At 35.5% G+C, this 10,573-nt stretch overlaps 2 protein-coding genes across 2 annotated transcripts; one reads left to right on the top strand and one right to left on the bottom strand.

The window, feature by feature from the left end:
- The first annotated feature begins 3,323 nt into the window (after positions 1 to 3,323).
- Positions 3,324 to 7,033, top strand: LOC139847647 (uncharacterized). Its single transcript, XM_071837368.1, has 7 exons — positions 3,324 to 3,595; positions 4,106 to 4,277; positions 4,410 to 4,459; positions 4,815 to 5,115; positions 5,855 to 6,043; positions 6,137 to 6,319; positions 6,788 to 7,033. The coding sequence occupies exons 1-7, from the start codon at positions 3,426 to 3,428 to the stop codon at positions 7,031 to 7,033; spliced, it is 1,311 nt and encodes a 436-aa protein (XP_071693469.1). The 5' UTR covers positions 3,324 to 3,425.
- A 377-nt stretch (positions 7,034 to 7,410) lies between these two features.
- Positions 7,411 to 9,388, bottom strand: LOC139848210 (uncharacterized). The gene has a single exon (XM_071837941.1). It carries the CDS (start codon positions 9,313 to 9,315, stop codon positions 7,411 to 7,413), a length of 1,905 nt encoding a protein of 634 aa, XP_071694042.1. The 5' UTR covers positions 9,316 to 9,388.
- Positions 9,389 to 10,573: the final 1,185 nt, after the last annotated feature.

The following is a 10,573-nucleotide window of genomic DNA, read 5'->3' as shown; positions in this document are numbered from 1 at the left end:
TTTCGGATCAATCGTTATCACTTTTAAAGATGTGAAACGTATGGGATACAAATGAATTTTTATCTGAAAAGAAATGTGCAAATGAAGTTACAAGGCAAAACTAGACTTGTAACTCAATATTTCCCACAAAGACCAGAAATGAATTAGGAGGAAAAATTATCCTCCTGTAATGGATACAATTACTTATTAGATACTTAATCAACCTGGTAGTTATTTAAATGCATCTCATGAATGTTGTTACTACTTATCTGTATGGATCACTTAATAGTGATATATATATGAATATACCTAAAGGGTTAAGGTATCATAAGCATCTAATGTAAAACTCAAGGGAATATATTCCATTAAATCACAAAGATTTCTAAGTGGGTTTATACAAACGGGACGTATGTGGTATAACCGATTAAATGACTACTTGATAAAAAAAAAGGGTATAAATATAAACTTATTTTGCACGTATGTTTTATAATACCAATGTTCGGATATGAGATCGTAGTTGTTTATGTCAATGTTCTTAACATCATATGAACAAATAAAGAGATCTATGAAATCATTCAACTTCTAAAGAATTATTTTGAAATGAAAGATCTTGAAAAAATCAAGTATTACCTTGGATTGCAAATTGAGCATATGCCTAATGGTTTACTTGTACATCAAACAACTTATACCGAAAAGATTTTAAAACATTTTTTTAAAGACAAACTCATTGTTGTTAGATCACTCAATATTGACACTGATCTATTTCATCCCTGCGAAGATCATGAAAATTTTAACAGATCGGAAGTTCTATATTTTAGTGCAATTGAGGTTCTTATGTATCTTATAGATTATACAAGATCTGACATTTCTTTTGCAGTTAATTTGTTGACAAGGTTCAGCTCAGCCCCTACCAAAAGACATTGGAATGGGATCAAACAAATAGTTTGATACCTTCGGGGAACTACTGATTTATAATTATTTTATTCTAACAACTCGAAACAAGATTTGTTTGGTTATACAGATGCAAATTATTTATCCGATCTACATAAAGCTAAATCTCAAACTGGATATGTATTCCTAAATGGAGGCACCGCAATATCATGACGTTCTCAAAACAAACACTTGTTGCAACATCATCAAATCATGCCGAAGTGATTGCATTACATGAAGCTACTCGGGAATGATTTTAGTTAAGATCAATGATACAAATCATTATTGATTCTTGTGGACTAGAACGCTATAAAAGCCTAACAACTATCTATGAAGATAATACAGCTTACATAGTACAAATGAAAGAAGAGTATCAAAAAATGACAGAACAAAACATAAATGCTGACGAGGCGCTAAAGTTATAAACAGTCTCAACGGTCATAAGTTTGATGGAAAAGAATGGTATATTAGTAAGGCTCAGAAAAAGACTGAAAGGGAATAGGAATTGAAACAACAGTTTGAACAAACCATGAAGGAGACTGTAGACAAATCACGTGGACCAAACTTGTACATAAAAGATTTAGATGATACAGTTTCAGATGAAAACCTCAGATTCTTCTCATATACTCAAGATCTCGTAAAAGACAACCAGATTAAAATGAGATACGTTCAATCAACAACTCTGTTGATCTTTATACCAAAGCACTGTCAATCGCTGTTTTTCAAAACATACATTCACAATATTAGTAGTAAAATATGGATGGTAATTAGTCAAATATGGATAGTAAAATTTGTACTATATATATGTGGATAATGAACACACATATACACACCATTTTCTTACATATAAGAAATATACTCTCTCTCTCTTCTATTACTACTCTCTCATATTTAAGGATTGTATAGGCTTAGGTCAAAATTAGTTATAAGCCTACTGAATTATAACAAATATATACTTTTTCATTTGTTAACAACAAACGTATTTCTTCCTTTTTTTTTTTTTTTTTTTTTTTGAAAAGGCAGAAATATGGTATCTTTAATCCATCATTATGCCTGCAACGCTGCAAATAACAAATTCACTAGATAATTAATTAATTAAATTAAAATTAAATTTATTAATGATCATCAATCAATGCAAAATTAGCAGCCGCTCCACTGAAGATAAAACAAAGCTTAATTAAACTAAAAATTCAGGGGATGCTTGAGATTTCTTATTTAATTTATTTTTGTTAAAAATAAGTACTTTAAAATAAATAATTCGAAACACCTACTAACTTTAACCTTAATAAAGTGTGATTTATCTATATATTCACATAGGGTGTGTTTGGATGAAAGTAGCTGGAGCTGGAGCTTGTAGCTGGAGCTGGAGCTTGTAGCTGGAGCTGGAGCTGGGTGTGTTTGGCGCAAGAGCTTATTAGAGCTTATGAGAGCTTATGGGAGCTTGAGCTTATGATTTTAATAAGTTCCAAGTAATAAACTTTGTTTGGTAGACATAAAAAATAGAGCTTATGAAAATCATAAGCTCTAGAAAAAGAAGCTACTTTTAGTAGCTTATGAAAAAAAGTAGAGCTTATGAACTGGAAAATAAGTTCCAGCTAGTTTACCAAACACTTATAAAAAATAATAAGTTCCAGCTACCATAAGCTCCAGCTCCAGCTCTAGCTCATAAGCTCCAGCTCCAACTATAAGCTCTAGCTCCAGCTAGTTTCATAAAAACACACCCGATGGGTGTGTTTGGCATGAAGCTTGTTGGAGCTTATGGAAGCTTATTAGAGCTTGAGTTTATGATTTTAATAAGCTTCAAGTCATAAGCTTTGTTTGGTAGACATAAAAAGTGGAGCTTATGAAAAAATAAGCTACTTCTAGTAGCTTATGAAAAAAAATAGAGCTTATGAACTAAAAAATAAGCTCCAGCTAGTTTACCAAACACTTATAAAAAATAATAAGCTTCAGCTACCAGCTTTAATCATAAGCTCCAGCTCTAGTCCATAAGCTCCAGCTCCAGCTACAGCTAGTTTCATCCAAACACACCCATAGAGCTGGAGCTGGAGCTTATTTTTTAAGCTGGTAGTTGGAGCTTATTATTTTTTATTAGTGTTTGGTAAACTAGCTGGAGCTTATTTTTCAGTTCACAAGCTCTACTTTTTTTCATAAGCTACTAAAAGTAGCTTATTTTTTCAGAGCTTATGATTTTCATAAGCTCTACTTTTTTTTCTCTACCAAACGAAGCTTATGACTTGTAGCTTACTAAAATCATAAGCTCAAGCTCCTATAAGCTCCCTGAGCTCCAACAAACTCGTCACCCAAACACACCCATAATAATTTAATCTAATTTAAAATTAATTTTATATTAAAGATTAACAAATTCGAATTTTCATTTTCGACCTTCGTTTGCATCGTAGTTAACGTGGTTGGTGAAATAGCAAAACACAATATATTTCATTTTGGATCTCATTCATTTATTCATTCAGATCAATCAAAAGATATACACAAAACACTCTCACCAACTTCTAACCATGGCTTCAATCTCCAAGCTTCCATCTCCGGCCACCGGTTTAAACTCGTCACCTCTGCTTCCAAAACCAACCACCGCCGCCGTCGTCTCTCTTGGTTTTCCGGCCAAACATGCTCTCTCATCCTCCCGGTTGTCCCTCCCCACCAACGCTCCTTTAGCCGCCTCCTTGCTGTAAGTCTTTTAACACAAAATAAAAATCATTACTTTTTGTGTTTCAGTATGTCCTAGTGTATTAATTGTTTCGGGGTTTGATCCTATTTCATTACCCACATATATATTTGTATTAGAACAATAATTTAACAATTGTTTGTGTTTAATCTTTGATCAGAGGGTTTTTCTGTTGGATTTATGTTGTTAGCTTGTTGTAATTGATGTGGGTTACAATCTTGATCCTTAAAGATCCGACCTTTACATATATAGAAAAGCAAAGAATTAACCTTTTTCTACGACAACTAATTTTGCGTTTCAAAAGATTTGAACTTTGTGGGTTATGATTATTCTACATGTTATTTTTAGGGTTTTTCTTTGTTAATTTTTGCCTTCAGGTGTATTTAATTTTTTAATTTAGTTTTTGTTGATGAAGCATACAAGTGCTAGTGTCTAATGACTTGTTTTAATATTTTTTTAATTAATTTATTGAAACACTTGCAATTTTGTTGCTGACTAAACTGTTGCTAAAAGTGTTAGATGCAGCCAAAATAGTGAAAATGGAAGCCATGTGAAGAGAACAACTCTTCATGAGCTTTATGAGAAGCAAGGACAAAGTCCATGGTACGATAACTTATGCCGCCCCGTTACCGATCTTATTCCCTTGATTGAAAGTGGTGTTAGAGGTGTTACGAGCAACCCTGCGGTAATTCAGCCTTCTGTTGCACTATTTTTATTCTTTTGTTTTATAATACAAAATGTGAAATACGTTTTTACCACGTCGCTTTGAAGATAATATTAGTTTTAGTTTTAATGACATGTTCTTATGTCACAACAGATTTTTCAAAAAGCGATATCCACCTCAAATGCTTACAATGATCAGTTCAGGTATTGTACTATTCCTTTTAATTGTATATTTCTAAAATTTTAATGTCCTGTGGAAACACTAATCAAAGTTTGTGCTTCTAATTAATTTGTATATTAGAGAGTGATTATTTGGGTATTTCAAGTACTTAATGTTTTGATAAATAAATTATGTATCTGATTAGTCTTTGATAATCACTTTCATACAGAATGTGAATCATGTAGGGGTAACATTACATAACCTATTTAAACACATTATCTAACCAAATTTATTTATATTTATATAATAATAATAATATAATAATAATATAGTATAGTAATAGTAATTTATATAATATGAGAGTGCATTTTGGCACTTACAGTTGTTTTGGTACTGCAGGGAACTTGTACAGGGAGGGAAAGACATCGTAAGCGCATATTGGGAACTCGTAGTGAAAGATATTCAAGATGCTTGTAAACTATTTGAGCCGATTTACGATGAAACAGACGGTGGGGACGGTTATGTTTCTGTTGAGGTTTCACCCTTGCTCGCTGATGATACTCAGGGAACTGTTGATGCTGCAAAGTGGTTGCACAAGGTAGTTGATCGCCCAAATGTATACATTAAAATTCCCGCAACCGAAGCATGCGTTCCTTCAATCAAAGACGTTATTTCCTTGGGAATTAGTGTTAATGTCACTGTAAGTCGAGCCTTTACTTAATCAGTTTAATTTTTCGATGAACATACACATGTTCTTGAAAGTTAGCCATCACCTTTTGTCATGGTTGCAAACGGTGGTTGTGGCGGTTTGGTGACTAGCTCGTCCCGTTTTGCCCAAAAACATCTACTTAGTTGGCCAACGCATAAAAATCAACAAAGTCGGTCAACGACGGTGAACGGTCAAAAGTTGACTTTTTGTCCGCCCTTGTTCTAGTGTAATTAAAATCTCAAGCCCATTAGGAAAAACACCGACTTACGTAGTATCCCAAAAAGATAATTTTTAATAAATACACTGTAGTTATAGAAAACATTATAAAACAAGCTATATATTATTTAAACTAATGCCACATCATCTTATTTGTAAATCATTTGTTTATAAAATATTTATGTTTGAAATTTCTTATATTTAATATAATTTTATTTAAAAGTCAATGTCTGTCTCGACCGACTTGACCTTTCGAAGTCCAAGCCGACTCGTCTCCGTCTCGCGTCTTTTTCAATATTGTTTTTTGTAAGCTTTGTAATAAATTTAGATCGAATAATGTCTGTCTCGACCGACTTGACCTTTCGAAGTCCAAGCCGACTCGTCTCCGTCTCGCGTCTTTTTCAATGTTGTTTTTTGTAAGCTTTGTAACAAATTTAGATCGAATAAAGTTATTGTTTTCACATCACACTTAAAGTATGTTATCCTTACTAACTCCTTTCATGATTTATCACAGCTCATATTCTCACTATCTAGATACGAAGCAGTTATCGATGCTTATTTGGACGGTCTCGAGGCTTCGGGACTCGATGACCTATCTAGAGTTACAAGTGTTGCGTCTTTCTTTGTTAGTCGAGTAGACACCCTTGTTGACAAAATGCTTGAGAAAATTGGAACACCCGAGGCACTAGACCTTCGAGGCAAGGTAATTATATCAACCATACAAACAAATACTTAAAACTTTGTACCTTAAAAAATTTGCCTCCTTTTTTGGTTAACGTTGTTGTCTGCTTTACAGGCTGCGAATGCTCAAGCAGCTCTAGCTTTTCAACTATACCAGAAGAAATTTTCTGGTCCGAGATGGGAAGCACTTGTGAAGAAAGGTGCTAAGAAACAAAGGTTGCTTTGGGCTTCAACAAGTGTCAAGAACCCAGCGTACCCCGACACCCTTTATGTAGCACCACTTGTGGGACCTGACACGGTACGTAAGCCTTAAGAACCACTCTGGGTCATGTCATATCATCTAGCGGTCAACGAGTAAAAAAGGATTTCTTAAAAAAGTAAACGGGCTGAAAGTCGACCCGAAGTTTAGAGCTTTGAATTTGATAATTGACACTTGGGTACAAAAAGTTCAAAACTTTTACACATGCATCTAGGATTCACTAATCCAATTAAATGTGGCACGTTTTGATATGAAATTGGGACTCGCTCATGTTGCCACATCTACTAGCACCTAGCAGGTGTTAAAGTCGACCCGAAGTTTTGGATTTTGATATATGACACTTAGGTACAAAAAGTTCAAACTTTCACACAGATGCAATTAGGATTTACTAATCCCATTAAATATGACCCGTTTTGATATGAAATTAGGACCCACTCATGTTTCCACCTCTAGTAGCACCTAGTGGGTGTTTAATGTTAATGTATTGTGCGATTTTCTTGGATTTAGGTCTCAACCATGCCTGATCAAGCTCTACTTGCGTTCATTGACCATGGTACTGTTGGAAGGACAATCGATGCGAACGTATCAGAAGCTGAAGGTATTTACAGTGCACTTGAGAAGTTGGGTATCGACTGGGGCTTTGTTGGGACCCAGCTGGAGCTTGAAGGAGTAGATTCTTTCAAGAAAGCCTTTGACAGCCTTATTGATAGTCTTCAAGAAAAGGCCAATTCTCTCAAATTAGTTAGCCTGTAGAAGAAATATCAATTTGTGCTTTTGTGTATTTGATTTACATCATCAAGAACTCAAAACAATAATAAAAGAGATGCCTGTGGCAGTGCTCTGTAAAGTGGGTTGGTTGTGTAAAAGAACAAAAGATGATTATTGTGTTATGGTGAGTTTTAAGTGTAGTATTGAAGTGATGAATGGTTTTGGCTTTTATATTACTTTCCCTTATCTTTATATGTTTTGGTTGTGTGGTGGTTCTTGCAGTTTGTTCCCATCCATTATCTACTTTTATTTTTTCTTTCTTAATTAAGTAATTATTGAAGCTCTAATCAAGCAACATTTATGTAATAAAATGCAACATTTATATATAAAAAAGAAAGTGCATTCATCGTTCGATTACATCATTAATCAAGCACCACTAGTTTGTTGTACTCCTGGCCGGAAATGGCACTCTCCATTATACGCTCAGGCGTCAAACCTTCTACATCATCTTCCATAAACAACTTCATCAAGTTCTTCGAAAACCCGCTAACAAGTGCTACCCCTTTCTCTTTACCAGCCACCGGAGTCGAACGTGAATCTCTCAGATCCCAAAACACGATCTCCGGCACCGAGCCTCCATACCCCTTCTCCGTAAACTTCCTCTTTATCACTTGATAATCCGTCTCCCATGGATTCAATGAAGCTTGATCAAATTCCATGTCACTAAACACAAACACCCTCTTTATCATATCCTTCTCACTCAATTTCGCTTTAACCGCCACTTCAAGTATCAAATCAAACACCTTTTGAAAATCAGTGTTCATTCCCCAATCCATCCTCCTCACAAATTCAATCTTTGACTTCAAATCATCTCCTTCCACCATTTGCAAACTCGGGCTTTCACTAAATGTAATCACCTTCCCTTTCCATGGCTCTTCGCTTAATTCAGAAACAAGTAATCCTAAAGCCACACAAACCTCCATTGGAAGACCCCTCATACTACCCGAAACGTCACAAATAGCTATACAATTGTTCAACTTCCCTTTCTTTAACATATCATCTACCATTCTCTTCCATTGAAGCTCCGCCACCTCACCACCATCTCCGTCTTCTAAACTCTTTATAATTTGGTGCGGAAGAAGCGCACCAGCCGCAATTTTAGCCTTACCCGACTTCACCTTTTGCAAATACTCTTCAAATCTCGTTTTATCATGCTTTAAAAACTTCTCTTTGTAGAATTTCATGGCGACCGAAGCTACTCTGTTATACGGGATCGATCCCCAATCGTTTTGCCCTATATAAACTTCCGGCAACTCCATTGCTTTTCGAAGCGGTACCAAAATCTGTTTTCTTAACCGATCACGAACACGATACGCGTAATGTGCTTCTTCTACGCCATCGTATTCCTTATACTCTTCTCGTGGGAACACTTTTTTCGCGATGCTTTCGCATAGTAAAGTCGATTTATCGAACGATGAATCAATTGACGGACACCATTTCGCAGCAAGGCTGATTTTCCTCGACTTCCCCTGTTCCAAAAACTCGATATCAGACAGCAAAAGCTCGGCGAAAAGATCCGAAACACGATCGTGTAAGAATCTGTAATCTGGGTCATGATTATATCGTTCAACGGCTTTTTTAGCCATTGCTATCCTCTTCTGTTTTCTGTTCGCACTAGCCTTTGCTATTTCGATCTCTACTCTTTTATTCTCTGCCGTAATTCGTTCTTCTCTAGGCGCACGCTTTTTCGACTTTCGAACAATCGCAGAATCCCTTCTTCGATATCGTCTAAATCGTCTTTTAGACCGTTCCTGTTTCGCCTTTTCTCTGACGTCATTTCCTTCGAGAAGTCGATAGAGGATCTCTGGTAAGTCTTTAAAGTAGCCGAAATCGGCCATGGAAGGCAGATTACAAGCTAGGGTTTTGGGGTGGTTTTTATGAAGCCATAAAGCGGATGTGTAATACCCTTCTTTATCCGATTTCCCCGTGCCACGTACTCCACGTAGATTGCAGATTAATTTGAGCGTTTTTAAAGAATCATGGTCCCATGATTCGATCAGGCGGCGAGTAATGGTTTCTGTCGGAGAATCGGGGACGACATGGAAGAAGAAATCGAGACATGGGTTGCCGGATGATAGATACGTAGCGGACATGTTTTCAGTGAAACCCATGGGTGGATTTGGGGAGGTAGTAATGGAGTTGAAGTGGGAGACCATGGCATCTATGAATGGGTCTGAAACTACGGTTGAAGGTGGTGAGACGGTGGGTTTTGGGTCGGATCGGTGGATCTCGGGTGGTCCGATTAAGGAGGTGATTTTGGGTGCCATTTTGTGGTTTGGGATAAAGTTTTGCAAGCGGTGTGTTTGTTTATAAGAGGTTTAATACTTGGGCTTCACGTATTACGTGGTGAACGCGTATTAAATTAAATATGTGACTAATGAGTTTTATATTCGCGTTGGTGTGTACATACTAAATGTTTTTTATATTAAAAAGGAGAGTTGTTATGTGGCGGTTTAAAAGAGGAGAAGTGTGGTAACAAATAACACGTATAAGATGCCCAGAATATTAAATTAAATGAAATTATTACTCCAATAGTTATAGGTTGAACAACTTTGTCAACATTAAACACAAACAAGTCAACAAGAATACTTACGTGATTTTTCACATTGATCATCGGAGGTTTCGGGATCTCGTTGAAACATATGTCATATGTCATATATCATATCGAATATAAAAGAAGTTAAAGGTTAGCAATGTGAATTGTTTTAAAAAAATACTCCTTGATATTGATGCATCAAATATTTATTTCGTTGGCAGCTAATATTATATCTATAAGGCTCCGTTTGGCTCGTAGAATGTGAAAGGATTACTATAAAATTGGAATCCGATTCCATCCATGCTTGCGTTTGGTTCGCGAAAAGTGAAGGAATGGAATTCAATTCTATTTCTTTGTCTGTTTGGTTGATCAACGGAATAGAATTTGACCCCTTCAAATTTCATAAAAATGGAAAAAAAAATCAATTCTTTGATTTATTGGATGGAATTCAATTCATTCAACTAAGTAATTATCGTTACGTTTTGTCTTTCAGTTTGAGTTTACTTTTCAGTACTCAGTTTCATTTTCAATTTTCAGCTATTACGTTTTAGTTTTCAGTTTCACATTTTAATTTTCAGTTTCACGTTTCAGTTTACAGTTTCGCGTTTTAGTTTCAGATTCGCATTTCAGTTTCAGTTTCGAGTTATAGTTTTCAGTTTAGCGTTTGACAGTTTACTTCTCAGTTTCGTGTCCCAATTTTCAGTTGTAAGTTTCGTTTTTTAGTTTCAATTTCAAATTTCGGTTTCCCATTTAGTTTTCAGTTTCACGCTTCAGTTTTGGGTTTCGCGTTTCATTTTTCAGTTTTGCAATCCAGTTTTCAGTTTTACATTTCAGTTTCGCTTTTCATATTTGATTTTCAGTTTTGCATTTCACGTTCTAGTTTACAGTTCGCGTTCCAGTTTTCACAATACGTAAATGTAGAGGTAAACATTCCGTGTCAACCAAACATGAATGTCTTATTTAGATTCACACGGAATCACATTCTATGG

The sequence above is a fragment of the Rutidosis leptorrhynchoides genome, chromosome 5, assembly GCF_046630445.1.
Source record: "Rutidosis leptorrhynchoides isolate AG116_Rl617_1_P2 chromosome 5, CSIRO_AGI_Rlap_v1, whole genome shotgun sequence".
Taxonomy (NCBI): Eukaryota; Viridiplantae; Streptophyta; class Magnoliopsida; order Asterales; family Asteraceae; genus Rutidosis; species Rutidosis leptorrhynchoides.
Note: the sequence above shows the minus strand (reverse complement) of the source record. Positions and strands in the feature narration are given on the sequence as shown.

Excerpts from the sequence above, each read along its gene's own strand:
- LOC139847647 (XM_071837368.1), top strand. The coding sequence starts at position 3,426 with ATGGCTTCAATCTCCAAGCTTCCATCTCCGGCCACCGGTTTAAACTCG. Across the intron at positions 3,596-4,105 it reads CCTTTAGCCGCCTCCTTGCT|TGTTAGATGCAGCCAAAATA; the intron begins GTAAGTCTTTTA and ends TGTTGCTAAAAG. Across the intron at positions 4,278-4,409 it reads GTGTTACGAGCAACCCTGCG|ATTTTTCAAAAAGCGATATC; the intron begins GTAATTCAGCCT and ends ATGTCACAACAG.
- LOC139848210 (XM_071837941.1), bottom strand. The coding sequence starts at position 9,315 with ATGGCACCCAAAATCACCTCCTTAATCGGACCACCCGAGATCCACCGA.